The sequence below is a fragment of the Megascapheus bottae genome, chromosome 14 (genome assembly GCF_031878675.1).
Source record: "Megascapheus bottae isolate mThoBot1 chromosome 14, mThoBot2.hap1, whole genome shotgun sequence".
NCBI classification, from domain to species: domain Eukaryota; kingdom Metazoa; phylum Chordata; class Mammalia; order Rodentia; family Geomyidae; genus Megascapheus; species Megascapheus bottae.
The window spans coordinates 8,399,476-8,420,422 of NC_143522.1; the positions used below are offsets into that span (position 1 = coordinate 8,399,476).

The window sequence follows — 20,947 nt, forward strand, 5'->3', positions numbered from 1 at the left end:
CTTTAGAAATTGGGTGATCAGGGCCAGGAGTTTGGCCTAGTGGTAGAGTGCCTACCTAGCATACACAAAGACCTGGGTTCAGTTCCTCGGTACCACATAAATACAAAAAAGCTAAAAGTGGTACTGTGGCTCAAGTGGCAGAGCACTAGTCTTTAGGAAAAAAGCTCAAGGACAGTGGTCAGGCCCTGAGTTCAAGCCCCAAGAAAAAAAAGAAATTGGGTGATCAAATTAAGGAAGTATTGCTTTTATAAGTCAGAAATAAATCCATATGGCCCTCATTACTTTATCTTATACTTTAAAAGTTTTTGTTTGCTTTGGTTAATCCAGTGATACAACTGTTTACTCTGTTACTCTGTTCCTATTTGTGTCCACTGAGAGTTATTGAACATCACCCAACTCATTCCCTAATGTCCTAGTCCATAAGTATAAAAATTAGCAGCATCAATGAATTCATTTCTTTGCTTCCTAGCTGAGGAAGAGTGAACATGTTTTGCTGTCCTGTTGAATTTTTCTTTTCTTTTTTCTTTTGTCAGTTGGGCTTGAACCCTTTTCGCTTAAGGCTAGCACACTACAACTTGGAGCCACAATTCCATTTCCAGATTTGTGGTGGTTAATTGGAGATAAAAATCTCATGGGTTTTTCTAATCTGCTGTCTCAGTCTCTAGCACTGAGAATAGTTCAAGTCATTCAGAAGGAAGAATGAGAAGGCAACAGGTATCTTGACCAATAGTCCATGTGTCTTCTAGTCCTAAAGTGCCCAATTCTTAAAGGCTCTTTGCTCCAGGGTCCAGACTTCCATTCCAAGTGCTGACAGGAGTAAATTATACAGAATGATTCTCATTGACTAGGAAAAAAAAACCATTGACTTAGAATTGAGTATCATTCTAGATAATGAAGAAATCTGATTTTCAATGTGAGATTTCTCTTTCTGTTCTCTACAGGAAATCACCGCTTTATGATAACTGCTTTCTTCATGCTCCTGATGGACAGCCCCTCTGCACCTGTGATAGAAGAAAAGCTCAGTGGTATCTGGACAAAGGGATTGGAGGTGTGAGATTCAGCAGTCATAGTTTAACTATAATTAGGTTCATGGAGGACTGGTGGGATCGGGACCTGGTAGAATGTGGAAAGAGGAAGGCAGAAAGACCCTGAGGTATGTGGGACTGAGTAGTTACAGCCCCATTCTGCTGGTCTCTGCTAGAACACAACAGACAGTAACTAAGATGGTACTTCTTGGTGGGTAGAGGGCAGCCCAACACTGATGCCTTGTCTTTTCTCTAAGAGCTGGTGAGTGAAGAGCCTTTTGTGGTCAGGCTACAGTTTGAACCTGCAGGAAGACCTGAATCCCCAGGAGATTATTACTTGATGGTTAAGGAGAACCTTTGTGTCGTGTGTGGCAAGACAGACTCCTACATTCGGTGAGTGTGGGGTTAGACTACCCTTGTTTTCTGTGTAACCAAATGTGGATCCCTCAGAGGCCTTGCTTGGATCTGCTCGCTGTGGCTGAAAGGCCTAACCCTAGAGTACCCTAGATTCCCTAGGAGCTTCTCCAGCAGCTCCCAGCCCTAATGACCAATAACCACTTCTTAGTCTCTGGACTGCAGTACTGTTCTCAGTAACCATCAGCCACTGAGAAAGTGGTTTTCTCCTGCTCATAAGGACTAAAGACCACTTCCTTCAGAAATGAGGTCCTTATCATCTTCTCTTATGGCATCCAACTTTCTCAAAGGCTTCTCTTGTACATCAGGGACTTCATGTAGTAAAGGTGAGGCTGCCTATTGGGCATGAGTTCCTTCACTCCTCCTTCCCTCTTTCCTTTCGCTTCATCCCTCCCTTCTTTCATCCTTCTCTCTTTCCTTTTTTAAATTTATTTTTGAGATTGTGTCTCATTATGTTGCCCAGACTGGCCTCAGACACCGTCCAAGAACTGGATTACCGATGTGTGCCACCACCCTTGTCTCTCATAATTCACTTTCCTCCTTTCTCCTTCTTCAAATAGTTGTTGCTGCCAGAATATTTTGGTGAGAGCTTAGTTCTCCATAGAAAATAATGATAGGCCTTGGTGCAGGGAAATGGTGTCAGAGTAAGGGATTCTGCTGATGAAGAAAGTTGGCTTGCTCAGGTCCCTGGTATTTTCTCTTTTTTGCCAGTTGTGGGGCTTGAACCCAGGGCCTGAGCACTGCCCTTGGACTTTGCTCAAGGCCAGAGCTCTACCACTTGAGCCACAGCACCACTTCCAGCTTTTTTCTGTGTATGCGGTACTGAGGAATTGAACATGGGTCTTTGTGCATGCTAGGCAAGCACTCTACCGCTAAGCCAAACTCTCAGCCCCACATTTTTGTTTTTTGAGAGAGAATTGTTTTCCAGATGTCAAAGGCTGTTAGAGTTTATTTTCATTTTTTCTGGGGCTTTCTGGGAGTATAGCTTCTTTAAAAGGTTGTTATTAACCTTTGTGTGTGCTTGGCTTTCAATTGAAGCCTGACAACAGATGATTTGTACTTACTTTAAAGGAAAGGAGAACCTAAAGCTCAGGCAGGGAGTAAAGCAGTAGGTAGGAGTGTAAAGGCACAGTTAGGGCTGAGAGCAAAATCGGTAGTATTACCTTCATGGAATCTCTTTTGGATTGTGGTACGCAAAGCTTTTCAGTCATGTTTAGACTCAGGTCCATCTCCCAGGAGCCTCCTGGCTCCCCATGTGCTGCCTGTCATATGCTTCTTCCAGGAAGAATGTGATTCCACATGAGTACCGGAAGCACTTCCCCATTGAGATGAAGGACCACAACTCCCATGATGTGCTGCTGCTCTGTACCTCCTGCCATGCCATCTCCAACTACTATGACAACCATCTGAAGCAGCAGCTGGCCAAGGAATTCCAGGCCCCCATTGGTTCTGAGGAGGGCTTACGTTTGCTGGAGGATTCTGAGCGCCGGCAGGTGCGTTCTGGGGCCAGGGCCCTGCTCAATGCTGAGAGCCTGCCTGCACATCGGAAAGAGGAGCTGCTACAAGCACTCAGAGAATTTTATAGCACAGACACCATCACAGATGAGATGCTTCAAGAGGCTGCCAGCCTGGAGACAAGGTACAACCTATTGGTCTGGTCACATATGGGATTGGGGAATAACCCAAATGACATTAACCCTTACTACTTTGTGACATTGTATGCCAGGGACAAGCATTTGGCACTTACATATGGTATTCAACGTTCTACTTACTAGCCCATTTTCTAGTAGTTTATGATACCATGGGAGTGAAATAAAATAGTCTTTTTGAGAATTTCCTTGACATAGGAGAATTGTCTTATGTGAGGTATATATCTATTATTCACTCTTTCAGTCTTTTTCATGACTTGAGAGTTCAGTGCAGTGGAATAGCAGTTATGCATGCTGTGCAGAGATAAGTCCTTGAAGTCCACACAGAAGCTAATTAGTTCAATAATCGAACTACACTTAATTTTTGAAAAAGGAAATAAATATTTGTGGGTTAAGTGATCAAATGCTTGCTGGGCAGGGCCCTGAGTTCAAACTTTAATACCACAAAATTAGCAATTAAAAAAAATTAAAAGAAATGCTTGCTGGGCTAGGAATATAGCTTAGTGGTAGAGTGCTTGCTTAGCATGTATGAAACCTGGGTTCAATTCCTAACATCACATAAACAGAAAAGGCCAGAGATAGCACTGTGGCTCAAGTGACAGAATGCTAGCCTTGAGCAAAAGAAGCTCATGCAGTGTCCAGGCTGTGAGTTCAAGCCCCTGCACTAGCAAAAAAAAAAAAAAAAAAGAAGGAGGAGGAGGAGGAGGGCCAGGAGTTTGGCCTAGTGGTAGGGTACTTGCCTAACATGCACAAAGACCCAGGCTTGCTTTCTCAGTGCCACATACATAGAAAAAGCCAGAAGTGGTGCTGTGGCTCAAGTGGTAGAGCTTTAGCCTTGAGAAAGCCCAAGGACAGTGCTCAGGCCCTGAGTACAAGCCCCAGGACTGGCAAAAAGAAAGAAAGAAAAGAAAAGAACGAATGAAAGAGGCTTGCTATAAAATTTTTATTAGTTCATTTCTTAGTTGATAATGAAGACACTGTTGGCAGCCAGACAACTGGATTTTATGGAGTTCTAGTACTGCTGGAAAGCAGCATTCTGTCTTGCAGCCCAGAATTCTTGTTATTAGGGCCATACAGCTATTCTGTTCTGAGGATTATGAACTTATTTAGGAACACTGAGTTTGATCATATGAATTTATTGATGCATTCATAGGTAAGGAGGGGAAGAGCAAAAAAGAGGGGGAGAAAAGTTGAGAGAGGAGCATGGCTTAGTGGTAGCTTGTCTAGCATGTATGAAGCATTGGATTTCATTACTTGGTACCACATACACAGAAAAAGCCAGAAGTAGTGCTGTGGCTCAAGTGGTAGAGCTCTAGCCTTGAGGAAAAGCCCAAGGACAGTGCTCAGCCTTGAGTCCAAGCCGTAGGACTGGCTAAAATAAAATAAAATAAATTAAGGGGCCATGAGTTTGGCCTAGAGATAGAGTGCTTGCCTATCATGCTCAAAGCCATGGGTTTGATTAGATTCCTTGGTACCACATACACAGAAAAAGCCAGAAGTGGTGCTTCAGCTCAAGTAGTAAGGTGCTAGCCTTGAGCTGAAGAGCTCAGGAACAGTGTCCAGGCCCAGAGTTCAAGCCCCACTACCAACAGAAAAAAAAATTAAATTAAGTTGGGCACTAGTGGCTCACCCTACTCAGGAGGCTAAGATCTGAGGATTGTGGTTCAAAGGAAAGTCCATGAGACTTTTTATCTCCAGTGAACTACTCCAAAAAAAGCCAGAAGTAGTGCTGTGACTTAAGTGGTAGAGTGTTGGCCTTGAATACAAAGAGACTCTGAGATAGTACCCAGGCCCTGAGTTTAAGCCCCAGGATTGGCAAAACAAATAAAAAACCTAAGAAACAAGAAAAAAAAGTTTATTTTATTCATGCTACAGACATCATAGATATTTACAAATGTTTACTGAACAAGTATTACAGGTACAGTGAATTGTCTTCAACAACCTGAAGAGTTGTGATCTCTTGGGGCTGGGAAGATGGCCTAGTGGTAGAGTGTTTCCCTAGCATGCAAGAAACTCTGGGTTTAATTCCTTGATACCATATGCACAGAAAAAACTGGAAGTGGTGCTGTGGCTTCAGTGGTAGAACACTGGCCTTGAGAAAGCTCAAGGACAGTGCCCAGGCACTGGCAAAAAGAAAAGATTTTGATTGCTTAGTGGTAAATACAGGTATTATACCTGATTCAAAAAAATATTGATTTTATTCAATAATGACTCCATTCAATTTTAATATGAATATTATTTTCTAAGTTGTATATTAGTTACCTTGAACTTGAAGTTAAATAACTTGCCATAGTCATATTGCAAACAAGAGACTTCTATGACTAATTCCCAAGTGCATTTTCTAAAACTGCTAACCTGCTCTCTTCCCTCACAAACTTCTAAAATGCATCTTGCTGAGTTAGCTAGATGGAAGCCAGATTGAGACTGAGAACAGATGTTTGGAGGCAGATCAGCAAGTTAGTGGGAAACTCATCTTTTAAAAAATAAAATATCTGGAAATACTAGGAGAGTGCTAACATCATTCTCTGGAGGAAGGGCTATGGGTCATGTAAGGAGAGAAGAGAGGCTAGCCACTGGAGGGAAGGAAATACACTGCTCAGGATGTCAGATCCGTTTCCGAGACCCCCTGTCTAGTTAGGGAGGAAGCAGGGATTCATCTTCCTCTTCAGCAACACCATTTGCACAGCAGAGTGTGAGGGTAGGGGAGGCATTTCACTAGAATGGAAACATTCTGGCATTCTGTATTTGAGAAAGAAAGCACTGAACAAATAGACCACTTTGTATGTTAGCTGAGGTAATACAGAAACCAGACTATAGGCACTGATGTAATGGTCTCAAACTAATACTGGGTCTTGCTGAGGATAACAAATACCTGGATTTGAAGCTGTCTCTGAGACTATCTGTATTTGTTTCCCTCAGACCCTTTGCACTTTGTGTCTTGGCAGAATTTCCAATGAGAACTACGTTCCTCACGGGCTGAAGGTGGTACAGAAGCACACCCAGGGTGGGCTACGCTCCCTCATGCAACTGGAGAGCCGCTGGCGACAGCATTTCCTGGACTCCATGCAACCCAAGCATCTACCCCAGCAATGGTCAGTGGACCACAACCATCAGAAGCTGCTCCGCAAATATGGAGAAGATCTTCCCATCAAGTTGTCGTGATTTTGGCTTTCTGCCCAGGTCAAGGAAGTTGGAGTCAAGGTGGAAAAGTCATCTCTTCCTGTTCTAATACACCATCCATTGTCAAAGCCTGGGTAAACACAAGGGATCTAACCAACACTAATTCCAGGCACTTCTTATAGAGCAGAGTTGTTATTTTAGGGAAGCTTGTGGTTTTTGAATTCTAACTGGAAAGTATCAGTATTCTTTCTGCTCCCTCTTCTTTTATTTTTGTAGATAAGAAGCTTTGGCCATTGTTTTTATTCTCCATTTTTGGTTTTCTCTCTGAAAAAGGAAAACGAAGACTCCTCCCTAAAGTGACTTGGGACTATGAGAAGATTTTGTAATTGTTTCCTGTTGATTTATCTCACTACGTTGGTTTATGTTGGTTTTCTCACTACGATGGGGGCTGTCCAATAGTATCAGTCCAGTCAGGTTAGGAGGAAGAAAATGTTCTTCCTAAAGTTGAAGAAGTGATTGAAGAGTCAAATTCATTTTTCCAGTTTAACTTCATAACTCCCATTTCCCATTATTCACCTGGTTTGGCTCCATCCCACCTTGGTTGCTGCCATTTATTTCATGTAATTGAAAATATTCCCCTTTGCACATACGGGACCAAAATAGTGACTTCCTGCCTTGTGCTTCCATTCTAACACTAGGGAAATCCTTTTCTAGAAATGAACCTTCGGCTTTGTAGGGGAGAGGGGAGAGCAGACAGAAGCATAGCCTCTCTCAGGAGTACTTTGACACATTGCATGCTTTTTCTCATGCTATTTGTTGCCTGCTTATTATACTTCTGCCCAGGACCATAAACTTTACAGAATAATCATTTTATGAGAGGAAGATTATCTTTTCTCAGACTTAGTGTCCGCTCTCGTCAGTATTCTATGCTCCATTAGATTTTCATATTACATTTTCACTATTCTCAGCATTTAATTTACTCCCAGAGTAGCTGCACTGTAAAAATGTCAGCTCATCTGAAGCCTGGAACATCAAGGTTAATATTAGGCATTTAAAATGTTAGGCTACTACTTTGAGTATGAAATCAATTTACTAGTGACTAATATTTTCTAAACTATGAGGAAGTCTTTCTTTTGCAGGATCTTAACAAGTTAAAAAATGAATTTTATGGTCAGAATCCAACAAGAGCTCTATTTTGGCATTGTGCACAACTTAGTGATAATTGATTTGACATTGATAAATAAAATTACTTGTAAATACAAGGCTCACTGACTGAAATGTGAAACTTTTCTTTGTAATTTTATAAAAACAGTAAGTATTCTTAGGCAAAGAGTTATTAGTCCAACAGTTCCCTGCCTTGCTGCAGGACCATGGTATATGTGCCTGACTCCACCAGAGTAGCACAGACATACACACACACACACGCACACGCACACGCACACGCACACACCATACTGCCAGGCTGAGTCTATAGTCCCCCAACCCATCTGCATATCCTGCTTCCTTTTCCCCTGCTCCTTATCTCTCATATATGTCCTTAAGCAGGCATTTCAGAGACCTAAAATAGAAATCCTTGAAAACAGTACCAATCACTCAGAAATGTGTATTCAATATAGGAAATTATTGTGGGCCTGTGGAGCCTTGGATATGGAAAGAAGCCGGTTACTTGGGCCTGGCACTTGTCAGACTTGCCACAAGATGGCACTCAGAGATTTGTTTTTATATTCACTTTTTAAAACTAGGCTATTTTTATGTGGTTATCAAACTTAACTTGTGACCTGTTTCAAAATTTGTGTGGCTGATTCCAGATCACTTTGAAAACACACACACACACACACACACACACATACACACACACAACTTCTGAAACGAGTTGCTCTCTTTTTCTCATCCCCTCAGTCCTTATACAAAGAGATGAAAAATGTCTATAAGTACAACTGAAATGTACTGGTTATTGTGGAAGCAGGAACCAGTTAAAGTCCAGTGCAACAATAGCAGCACAGCAGAGCAGTCTAGACTATCAGCTGGAATCTCATCCTTTTCAGCAGAAACTTGCTGTGTAGATTTTCCCCGACTGATAATTGCTACCTTAAATGAAAGATTTCATATTAATATTCATTTTTTTAGATATAAAAGTAGTGGGCCGGGAGTTTGACCTAGTGGTAGAGTGCTTGCCTAGCATGCACGAAGGCCCAGGTTCGATTCCTCGGTACCACATATATAGAAAAAAGCTGGAAGTGGTGCTGAAGCTCAAGTGGTAGAGCTCTAGCCTTGAGAAAGTCCAAGGACAGTGCTCAGGCCCTGAACTCAAGCCCAGGACTGGCAAAAAAAAATAAAAATTAATTAATTAATTAAAAAAAAGTAGTATGTGCTCTTTAGGAAAGAATCTAAAAATTGGAATAAAAATCATCTTCCTTTAATCCAGAAAAAAGATAAACTTGCTAGCATATTTCATAATTTCTTTTTTTTTTTGGTCAGTTATGGGGCTTGAACTCAGTGCCTGACTACTGTTCCTGAGCTTTTGCTGAAGGCTAGGACTTTACCACTTGAGCCACAGCTCCATTTCTAGTTTTCTGGTGGTTAATTGGAGAAAAGATTCTCATAGACTTTCCTGTCCAGGCTGGCTTTGAATCACAATCCTCAGATCTCAACCTCCTGAGTATCTAGGATTACAGGCAAAAGCTACCAGCACCCAGCTAATAATTCTCTCTCTCTCTCTCTCTCTCTCTCTCTCTCTCTCTCTCTCTCTCTCTCTCTCTCTCTCCATATATATATATATATATGCACACATATATATATGTGTGTATATATATATAATTTATTTATTTATTCATTTACTTTTGCCAGTCCTGGGTAGAGCTCTACCACTTGAGCTACAGCACCACTTCTGGCTTTTTTTCTGTGTATGTGGTACCAAGGAATCAAACCTGGGTCTTTATACATGCTAGGCAAGCACTCTACCACTAGGCCAAACTCCTGGCCCTGTATCTTGGTAAATTTTTAGGACAAAATTCCAGTAACTGGACTGTGAGGAGATTCTCGTTGAAGTAAATATAAACTATTTATCACCTTTAAGAGTCCATGTTAGAGTTGAGTATGTAGCTTAGTGATAGAATGCTTGCCTAGCATACATGAAGCCCTGGGTTCAATTCCTCAGTACCACTAGTGGCACTGTGGTTCAAGTGGTAGCTTTGAGCAAAAGAAGCTCAGGGATAGTCTCCAGACCCTGAGTTCAAGCCCCAGGACTGGCACAACAAAAAGGAATATATGTTAGGAATATGGACATTGATTAAGCTTCCATATGAGTCTGGGAGAGGACAATATCATGAAAGGGTCCTCTGAGTTTTTTTGTTTTGTTTTGCCAGTCCTGACCCTAGAATTCAGTCCTGGGCACTATCCTTGGACATTTTTTGCTCAAGGCTAGAGCTCTGCCACTTGAGCCAGAGCACCACTTCTGGCTTTTTTTTTTTTTTTTTTTGCCAGTCCTGGGCTTGAGCTCAGGGCCTGAGCCCTGTCCTTGGACTTTCTCAAGGCTAGCACTCTACCACTTGAGCCTCAGCACCATTTCCAGCTTTTGTCTATGTGGTACCAAGGAATCGAACCTGGGTCTTCGTGCATGCTAGGCAAGCACTTTAACCACTAGGCCAAACTCCCGGCCCCACTTCTGGCTTTTTCTGTGTATGTGGTACTGAGGAATTGAACCTAGGGCTTTGTTCATGCTAAGCAAGCACTCTACCACTAGGCTACACTCCTGGCCCCAGCCTTTTGAGGGTTTTTTTTCTCTGCTTCCTTTCCTATGTCCTTCATTATTGTTGTTGGTGGTACTATGACTTTAACCTAGGGCTTTGCGTTCTTTCTTAGCTTTTCCACTCATAGTTGGTCCTATACCACTTGAAGCATACCTTCCAGCTTTTCACTAATTACATAGTCTCAGATTAAGGGTCTCAGATTTTTCTGTCTGGGCTGGCTTTTTAAACCTTGACTCTCAGATCTCAGTTCCTGAGTCACAGGATCATAGGCATGAATCACTAGCACTATTCTTTATTACCATGTCTCCCCCTAGTCTCCTCCTGCAGTGTTTTTCTGGAAGCTTTTATTTTTATTCTTACTATTTTATGTACCTTGAGCTAAGGGCTTGGGTGCTCTCCTTGAGCTTTTGTGCTTAAAGGTCACTCTCTACCACTACTGGAATCACAGCTCCAATTCCAGCTTTTTTTTGGTGGGGGGAGGGGGCGTGTCTGTTGTGGGGCTTGAACTCTAACTGGGCTCTGTCCCAGAGTTCTTCAGCTCAAGGCCAGAGCTCTACCACTTGAGCCACAGTTTAATTGGAGATAAGAGTCTCACGGACTTTTGGACCTTCGTTCCCGGGCTGGCTTTAAACCATGATCCTCAGATCTCAGCCTCCAGAGTGGTTAGGATTACGGGCGTGAGCCATCACCACTGAGTCAATTCCAGATTTTTGTTGATTAATTGGAGATGAGAGTCTCACAGACTTTCCTGCCTAAGGCTGGCTTTGAACTGTGATTCCCAGATCTCAGCTTCCTGAATAGGTAGAATTATAGATGTGGGTCACTGGTGCCCAGCTATAGATAGCTCTAAAAAAAAAAAAAAAAAAAAAACAGTGTGCTATCCGAAGGTAAATGAGGTACATATTCAGGGATTTGTGAGCAGCAACACCCTTAAGTTACTTATTGTTATGCACGTCACAGACAAATGAAATAACAAAAATGTATTCTGTTGAAATAAAGCCATTTTAATCCCTTGCTCTTGACTCCTTAGAAACCCAGCAAGCAAATGAGCTTTGGTTCAGCTTCTTATTCCATTCTTAGTCGGAATCCCTGCATTTGACTGCTGCATCTGGAGTTTTCTTCCATTTGTTTTCCTTTCTTCCTTTTTTCTTTCTTATGTCTTATCATCATCAGGGTAAGTTTTTCTAAAAAGAGTTATTATTAATTGTGATATATTTTAACTAAATCCCTCTTTTCTGATAAGTTGGTTTTTCTGTTATAAGGTCATCATTTTAGAGAATGTAATCCCTTCAGGAATTCAGTGAATATCAGGCTTTCTTGAGAGAGATGAGCAAAAAGGGGTCACAAGAATGATTCTTTCTTTTTCTTTCTTTTTTTCCTTTCTTTTTTTTCTTTGGTGGAGCAGTGGGGGTCAGTCATGGGGCTTGAACTCTGGGCCTAAGCGCTGTTCTGGAGCTCTTCAGCTCAAGGCTAGTGTTCTACCATTTTGAGCTATAGCATCACTTCCAGTTTTCTGGTATTTAATTGAAGATAAAGAGTTTCACAGACTTGCAGGCCCCAGCTGCCTTTGAACCACAATCCTCAGCCTCCTGAGTAGCTAGGCGTAATTGCAGGAGTGAGCCACTGGCACCTTGCTTATAAGAGTGATTCTTGGAGTCGGGAGTTAGGCCTAGAGGTAGAGTGCTTGCATAGCATGCACAAAACCCGGGTTCGATTCCTTAGTACCATATACAAAGAAAATGCTGGAAGTGGTGCTGTTGTTCAAGTGGTAGAGATCTAGCCTTGAGAAAGCCTAAGGACAGTATTCAGACCCTGAGTTCAAGCACTGGGACTGGCAAAAAAAATAAAATTCTTGCTGATTCTCTTGAACTGAATAACATAAAAATAATATATAATCTTTCAAGTGCCTTTATTTCAGAATGAAGCTATACTTTAGGAAGTCAGCAAGTTGCACTTCGTGTTGTAACCCAGAGCTGTTGCCTGTCCCAGGCCATGGGCAGTTTTGTATCTGGTAAAGGAGCATGGCCCACAGCAGCCCACAGTGTTCTGACATGGGCTACACACACCTGCTGCTCACTCTTTGTGTGATGTACGACAGCCCTTAAATGCTAGTGTGTCATTTGGGACCCTCTAGACCGTATTCCTTCTAACCATCTTTATCAGTGGCTATCTTTGGTTTGAGTTCTGTAGACATTGTATTCCAAACAGATCATCATTCAGGAGTTAACAGCTGACTATCTTTGTATAGGTATAGGGAATGTGTTCCTGCTTAGCCAGGCTGGCCCCAAATTATAATTCTGAGATCTCAGACTCCTAGGAAGCTAGAAGGATAGGTATGAGCCGGTAGTGCCTGGCTCAGAATATTCTTTATTTTTTTAAACTTATTTTTGTTGTTGTAGTATTGTGGGGGATGTAAAATGTTCTTGAGTGGATATACTTACTTACATTCTGTATCTCCAAAGCCTTTCTTTCTCAGGCTGCAACACACTGAGGCAGAGTTGAGACTCTGACTATTCAAACCATCCAAGTATCTAATTAAATCCTGATGAAAAACAGAAATTTGAACTTAGGAATGAGATAAAAGGACTGAGAAAAATGAGAGAGTGGAGCATGGATACTTTTAAGGAGAAATATTTATTTGATTCTTTTTCATATCTAGTTTATCATGTCTAGGGGGTTCCAAGATGAGTGGATTGATGATTTCAGTTCTGGTTCTATTTGCCATCTATATGTCTTTGGACTAGTCACATACTTTTCTGCTTTTTTTTTTTTCTGCTGTAAAACCTATTAAATTGGGCATTTGAATTAGATGTGCTGCAGGGGCTCTCTGAGCCATTGTATTCTTCAATATATTCCATTACATCTTGTATATTTTATGTCTTAGATAAGAGCTAGCTTTGTAGCCTAGGTGGGCTTTGAACTCTCCACCCTCCTGCCTCAGGTTCCCAAGTTTTGGGATACTAGATGTGTACCACCACAGATACACACCCAGACCTTTTGGAGGGGTCTTTGAACTCAGTCAGAGCCTGGGCACTTTCCCTGAGCTTCTTTTGATCAAGACTAGCACTTTACCACTTGAGCCACAGTGCTACTTAGGGCTTTGTCTGTGTATGTGGTACTGAGGAATCCAACCTAGGGTTTCATGTATGCTAATCAAGCACTCTACCACCCTGCTCAGGATCTGAGCACTGTCCTTGGGCTTTCTCAAGACTAGAGGTCTACCACTTGAGCCACAGCACTACTTTCTGGCTTTTTTCTATGCATACGTTACCAAGGAATTGAACCTGCATCTTTGTGAATGTTAGGAGAGCACTCTACCACTAGGCTTAACTCCCAGCCCCCAGCACTTCTTTGTGCTGCAGTTTTCCTAGAATATTGTGCATCCTCTGCTTAATGGCACACTATCCCCACCCCCTCCATCCCTGGCAATGGACACTGCATGGAAGGCAGAGGAATGAGGAAAGCAGGTTATCTCACCATGTCCTCCTGGCGCCCTTGACTAAGGAGGTAAAATGCCCCTCTCACCAGAGATGTTCCAGTATTAGTTAGGCAAGAGAGAAAGAAAAGCTTTATCTCTAGCTCATTGCCAGTACTATAACATTGAGTGTTGAATGGAAATGATGCAAACATGCTGAGCATTGTAGATATAAAAGGGGAGGGGGACTTTCTCATTTGAAGGATAAATCAAGTGTATGGAAAATTGAATAGATTTGGATACTTAGTTTTATTTGTTTATTATGCTAGTACTGGGACTTGATTTCAGGACCTGGATGCTGTCCTTTAGTTTAGTTTAGTTTTGTATTTTGTTTACCAGTCCTGGGGCTTAACCTCAGAGCTTAGGTTCTGACATATATCCCAGAGAGCAAATACAAGTTCCAATCAATTGACTTAGTTCCCTTGAAATCAAGGTAGGAATGTTTGTCCCTGGAGGGCTGGTAGGCCTGAGCTATAGCCCATATGGATTCTTCTGAGTTCTTGGATTACAATAAGCAAAACTAAAGCTGGCTCAGAAAAGGGACAGAAAATGCCTTGGGGTTAGTTTTTCCTTTTTAAAACATTATACAAGTGTAAGAGCAGTTGGCTGCCATCCCCCTTGAAACGATCAGCAGAGCTTGACCTTGGCCAGGATTTGGCCTCATCCCCTTGGCATTTCAGAACAGAGTTGCGTTTCAGACATGGAATGCTTAACCGAAAGCACATGCTGTCGTGGTGTTCTCCAAACAGCAAGTTTTTACAAAAAGTCTGCATTGTGTTTTCTCCAAGCAACAACTGTCTCTGAACCACCAACCCAGCATACCTCTAAATAGCAATCCTTTAGCTTATTTGTATACAGAAGTGGGCTTTTGTTGATGGTGGCTCATGCCTGTAATCCTAGCTATTCGGGAGGCTGAGATCTGAGGATCACTGTTCAAAGGGCAGAAAAGTCCATAAGACTCTTGCCTCCAATTAGCCACCAGAAAACTGGATGTAGAGCTGTGGCTCAAAGTGGTAGAGCACTAATCTTGAGCAAAAAGCTCAGGGACAATGCCCAGGTCCTGAATTCAAGCCCCACAAGACCAATTAAAAAAAAAGAAAAGAAAAGAAAGCTTTATTCAAGTGCAGAATAGTTAATGCACTGTACATGCATGTACAAGAGGGTAACTAGATGAGTTTTGACAAATGTATACACCTGTAAAACCATTAAGAGCTGGTGGTACATACCTGTAATACCAGCTTAGGAGGCTAAGGCAGGAGAAATGCAACAGTATAACAACTTGAGCAACTTAGTGAGGCCCTGTTTTAAGAAAAAAAATTAATAAAATGATCAGCTTGTCACTGATAATAATCCTGGCTAATGTCTGAGCATCATTATTTGAAGCCAGTCTGGGCAGAAAGATCCATGAAACATCTCTAACCACTAAAATGTAGTAGAGCTATGCTTCAAGTGGTAGAGTGCTAGACTTGAGCAAAAAAAGCTCAGGGACAGTGCCCAGGCCCTGTGTTCTAGCCTTAGGCTCTGCACAAAATATACAAATAAAGGGGTTGGGAGTTTGGCCTAGTGGTAGAGTACTTGCCTGGCATGCACCCGGATTTGATTCCTTGGTATCACATACATAGAAAAAGCTGGAAGTGGTGCTCTGGCTCAAGTGGTAGAACTTTAACCTTGAGAAAGCCAAGGACAGTGCTCAGGCCCTGAGTAGAAGCCCCAGGATTGGCAAAAAAAAAAAAATATATATATATATATATATATATATATATGAACTTGTCTAGCATGTCTAAAGCCATAGGTTCCATTCAAAGTACTGAAGAAGAAGAAGGACAAAGGATGAGGGTTTTATATTAAATGATGTACCTATTCTTATAATGGACATCTGGGGATTGGAAAACTGAATATTTATCTAGCTGAGCAAATTACTCTAAAACAGTAAATTTGGTGGCCTGAGACCAGACAGACCCACATCTAGCTGACCAGGTTACTTATTGTAAAGCCTCATAAAGTTTCATTTTTAACAAGCTGGTTTTTAAAAGTAGGTTGGATGAAAAAAATAGGGTGGATGTGGATGCGTACATAGTTATAGAATCCTTAAAATATATAATGAAATCTTCTTTACTTCCTTAAAAGTAATCAGTGTAATTATTATTTGCATATTATATATCCTTCAAAGAAAAGTTGTATGTGGTTTGACTTTTAAATCCCAAGTTTCTTCTTTGGTTGTTAACCAGTACTGTTTCATACCCTTTCTAGGCTTTAGACTACAGCATTATGCAGAACTTTTCTGGATCACACAGTCTCAGATCCCATGTGGCAGCTCACCTCTGTCTCTGACAGCTGTCTTAAAAGTCCCTTATCCAGGGACTGGTAGTTCATGCATGTAATCATAGCTCCTTAAGAGACTGAGATCTGAAGACTGTAGTTCAAAGCCAACCTGCACAGGAAGTCTTTGGGACCCTTACCTCCAATTAACCATCAAAAAGCCAGACGTAGAGCTGTGGCTTAAGTGGTAGCACTAGCCTTAAGCAAAACAGTTCAGACAGCACCCCAGCCTGCACAAAAAGAGGGGAAAAAATAGTCCATCATAGGATTGGCTGTAAATTCATATTTTTTGAAGCTGGGTTATTATTATATTGGTTTCTCAATGTATACATATATACATATATATTTGAAAATCTTCATTAAACTTTAAGAAATTCATACTTAGTAGCTCCTGCAACACAACCATCTGCTTTCTTGTTGTTGTTGAAGTGGTGCTTAATTGCAATCCAAAAATAAATTATAGGTGCATCTCTAGACAGAAACTCTCTCCTTGCCATTCAAACCTCACGTTTGGAATCCCATATTTATTAGCACGAACTAGGACAATTACTTACTTCTTTAAACATAGGATTGACTTCCAATTTATTTGAGAAAACAACACCTGAGGTGGGCAAAGTTTGCTCTGATTTATGCACTAAGGTGTTTTGGCGGTCCTAGGCCTTGAACTATGGGCCTGGGTGCTTTCCCTAAGCTCCTTTTGCTCAAGGCTAGCAAGCAATCTCCCAACTTGAGCCACAGCACTACTTCTGGCTTTTTTTGTGTAAGTATCTAGAGATAAGAGTCTCATGGACTTTCCTGCCCAGTCTGGTTTTGAACCAGATCTTAGCCTCCTGAGTAGCTAGGATTACAAGGGTGAGCTACCAGCACCCAGCTGTAATTAAACTTTTTCAAACATATAATATTTGTGCAGGGGAAAGAACTTCTATTCAGAACTTTTATTGAATGGTATTTGCACAAATCATGGGCTCAAGAGCCCAGGAAAGACGGTTCAAAGCCAGCCCGGACACTAAAGACTGTGAGACTTTTTAATCTCCAATTAATCACTAGAAAATAGGAAATGGGGCTGTGGCTCAAGGGGTAGGGCAGTAGCCTTGAGCTGAAGAGCTCAGAGACAACACCCAGGCCCAGGAATAGGGCAGTAGCCTTGAGCTGAAGAGCTTAGGGACAGCACCCAAGCCCAGAGTTCAAGCCCCATGACCAAACAAACAAACAACAACAAAAAAAACCCAGCGCATTCTTTTTACCTTGGATGCCCTTTTCCCCTTTTCCCTTTGTCTAGCTGACGTCTCATCACTGGTTGGACAGCCTCTCTGAGCATCCCCTTAGAGCAGCTCATGTTTGAGCAGCATCTGCTTTCTGACAAGGTTGAAGACAAGATGAAGATAGTTTTTGAGGTCTGGGAACTGTTCATCTCAGCCTGTGATCTGTACAGGGTCCGAATGCTGGACTGTTTCCTCTGCCTTTGGCTCCAGTATTTTCTGGGCAGGGAAACAGAATGAGGCAAAATGCCTGGTATGTTTTAAATAGATTCTGCCTGCCGCAGCCAATAAGCCCAACAGCTTAGAAGGTGAGTGACCCTTCCCTAGAGATTTATGTTGTGCCAGTGCTCTTGCCTTCAGCGCCTTGAATGCTGGCCACCTCAAAGCCTCCTGCCCTCCTCTGTGACCTAAACCACTAATGTTAACCATCCTATCATTGATCTCTGCATGGTTTATCTTAAGGCCTTTCAGGCTCTCGTATTAGTTATGCTTTTATTAGTTTTCACTCTGCTTTTTCTTCCCCTGAAGCTAGCTGCCTTTCCTCATACTTTGTATCTTCTCATCTCTTGGTGTACTCTACCAAGTACACATCTCTGTCTGCTGCCACTCGTGGGATTCTATCATGACTTCTCAACTGCCCTCTTGATTCACTTTCCCACAGCCTTTTGAGGGACAGCCCAGACTCTCCTGGGCTTGTGTGCAGTTTGGGAGGCAGGCGAGACTGCCCACTGCAATGTTGGAGTGGAGCCAGCAATCTGAGCTCACACTCAATGCTGCAATACAGCCAGTGTTCCCCAAGATGACATGACAGCATGCCAAACCCTGTTCAAAAAGTCCCTTTTAGTAGGTAAAGCCTTAGGACTCTAGAAGACCAGGGTGGCTTTTTCCCACCCTGCCACAGAGACCACTGATAAGACCTAAGTAATTCTCAGAATAGTTTAACTTTGGTTCCTGGTAAGAAAGAACGTGAAGAAAGGAAGCTAATGTTTTTTTAGATTTTTCCTATTGGGCAGTTGGCTGTGTTGACTGTGGACGCAGTAAGGTGTAGGGATGTGAACCAAGGTGAAGCAGTCTACTTTGAACAGGGTCAGCTGTGGGCCAGTGACAACTCCAGCCTGGGACACAGACATCCATGGTGGCAGAGAGCAGTGAGTAAGCGAAGGAAAGGGAGTCAGAAATCACTGAGTGGTGGCTCAAGGGACATGAAAGTGATGGCACCGTCCAAGATTATATAGTTGGAAAAGAGGCAAGGCAGAAAAGGTCAGGTGGGTGCTTGATGTCATAGAGAGAATGGCTGACAGGAAATTGCAACTGGGAGAGAAAGAAACGGGGGACCTGGCTAACGAGGCGGCATGCCAGCTCTGCAGTGTGGGATACACTCATCTCCTTTTTTACATATATTTTTTCTTTTATACGCCTGACCTATGTTACATTAGCAGCACAAACACATCATAAAGGGGCCATCTGTTTTTGAAAAGGAATGGCAAAGGGCTGGAAAATGTGAGGCAGGATGTACTTCCGCCTTTGCTGGCCGCTGGCCTCTGCCCAGCCAGTTACTGGTGGTAGGAAAGAGAGCACTCTGAGTAGAATCCCTCTGTGCTTGACAGGCCAACAGGGTTTCGGAGATGGGTAGCCAGCCACTGCAAACCACAGACAGCCAGGGCTGGTGGCTAACCGAGGTGGAGACTAGGGTTTGTCTTAGGCAGGGTCTGGAATGGGGGACAATTCCAGTGTGACCCCAGCTCCATCACTGGGCTTCTCCCCTACATTGGGCTTCTTTCCCACACTGAGCTGCACAGAGCCATTTCTTGCTTTTTGGTGGTTAATTTGAGATAAGAGTCTCATGGACTTTCCTGCTTGGACTGGCTTTAAACCTTGATCTTCAGAATTCAGCCTTCTGAGTAGCTAGGATTACAGGCACAAGCCACTGATGTCTGGCTGAGAACTTCTTTTTATTTTTTCTGATCAGTCATGGGGCTTGAATGCAAGGCATGGGTGCTGCCCCTGGGCTCTTTTGCTCAAGGTTGGTGTTATACTTCGTGAATCATAGTTCTATTTCCCATCTTCTGGTGGTTAATTAGAGATAAGAGTCTCACAGATTTTCCTGCCTGGGCTGGCTTTGAACTATAATAGTAAGATATCAACTTGTTGGCTTTGAACCATAATAGTCAGATATCAACTTCTGAGTAGGGAGGATTACAGGTGTGAGCCACCAGCAGCCAGAGAGAACTGTTTTCTTTCTTTCTTTCTTTCTTTCTTTCTTTCTTTCTTTCTTTCTTTCTTTCTTTTTTTCTTTCTTTCTTTCTTTGCCAGTCCTGGGCTTCAGCTCAGAGCCTGAGCACTGTCCTTGGACTTTCTCAAGGCTCTACCACTTGAGCCTCAGCGCCACTTCCATTTTTTTTCTATGTATGTGGAACCGAGGAATTGAACCCGGGTCTTCGTGTATGCTAGGCAAGCACTCTACCATTAGGCCAAACTCCCAGCCCCAGAACTGTTTTCTTTTTACTAGTACTTGTGTTTGAACTCAGCACCTTGCACTTGGTAGAAGATAACTTTTTGTTCTTATTTCATGGTTTATTTTTATGAGAAGAGGTGATAAATGACCTAGACTTCAAATGCTACAAAATAATAAACAATGAAAATGTCTCTGTTGCTCCAGTTCTCATGCCTCCTGGGAGTCATCCTGGATATACCAATTTCTAGTACATTCTTTTAGCATCTCTTTTTTAGGTTGTTGTAATCTGGAAGGTCTCAGATTATTTATTTATTTAGTTAGTTATTTGTTTATTTATTTATTTATTGCTGGTCCTGGGGCTTGAATGAGATCTAGGCACTGTCCCTGAGACTTTTTATGCACAAGGTTAGTCCTCTACTACTTGAGCCACAGTGCCACTTTCAGCTTTTTCTGAGTAATTTATTAGAGATAAGTCTCATGGACTTTCGTTCTTGGGCGAGCTTTGAGCAGTGATCCTCAGATCTCAGCTTCCTGAGTAGTTAGGAATTCAGCCACAGGCACCTGGCTTCAGATTCTGGATCAGGTAGAACATCTTAAATTGTTTGGATACCTGTGTATATGCATAATTTGCTGAGACAGAATAACAATAAAATTATATTCTAGTTTATTGTCAGTAATTCTTGCTGAGATAGAGAATGGTTTAAAATATTAAGACAAAAAATAGAATCCTAAAATGTTAACCTTAGTTAAAGTCCTTCCAAAACCCTGCTTCAAACATGAGGTTCAGATAAGTGGCTTTTCCAGAGTCACTAACCTGGGCTAGCATACCTAGGAGAAAAACCCAGGTTTCCTGCCTCCATATCCCTCCATTTTTCAGTATTAGCTTTGGTAGAAATATGTTATTCAGAGGTGGAAAAAGACAAATTACTAGCCATCAATTGAGAAATTTTCTCTAGTGGATAAGTATGTGTCTATTAAAAAAATGAGTAATGCTAGGAAAAACCTGAAATCAGATCAAATTCCAATTGAATAGATCTTATACAGCATCACACACACACACACACACACACACACACACACACACACACACACACACAGAGAGAGAGAGAGAGAGAGAGAAAAAAAAAAAACACTGGGAGAAAACAGCTATGAGCTATGACAGTCAGTGGGAAAAATCTATTGTCTTCTCTTACTGGACCCCAGGCTAAGATGAGGGACCATGCAGAGGTTTAAGTGACAGCACAGTGATACCTGTGAAGGACTGAAGGACTTACAGCCCTCTGAGCCACTGTCATGGTGAGAAACAGAGGCAGGCAGAAGAGAGAAATGTCAATGTAGGCTAAGAGGACAGACAGCCTGTGTGAACACAGGGCAGGGATGTGGTAGGGGGGAGGAGGTGCTTGACTCCCACCTCAGAGCACTGCCACTTCGGGCCTAGGAGCACTTTGACAGCCATCTGTTTACCATCACCTATGAGGTGAA

General features: G+C 42.2%; 1 protein-coding gene across 3 annotated transcripts in view; it reads left to right on the plus strand.

Annotated features, from left to right (window-relative positions):
- The window catches only part of Exd2 (exonuclease 3'-5' domain containing 2), a 30,947-nt gene extending 23,453 nt beyond the window's left edge, over nt 1-7,494 (plus strand). For 2 of the 3 annotated variants that reach the window (XM_090344352.1, XM_090344353.1), the window contains exons 6-9: nt 942-1,048; nt 1,283-1,418; nt 2,722-3,078; nt 6,034-7,494. In XM_090344352.1, the coding sequence (XP_090200478.1) occupies nt 942-1,048; nt 1,283-1,418; nt 2,722-3,078; nt 6,034-6,250 (817 nt within the window). In that variant the 3' untranslated portion in view covers nt 6,251-7,494. The remainder of the gene's footprint in view (nt 1-941; nt 1,049-1,282; nt 1,419-2,721; nt 3,079-6,033) is intronic. The other variant, XM_090344354.1, reaches the window with a different exon arrangement.
- The last annotated feature ends 13,453 nt before the right edge of the window (nt 7,495-20,947 follow it).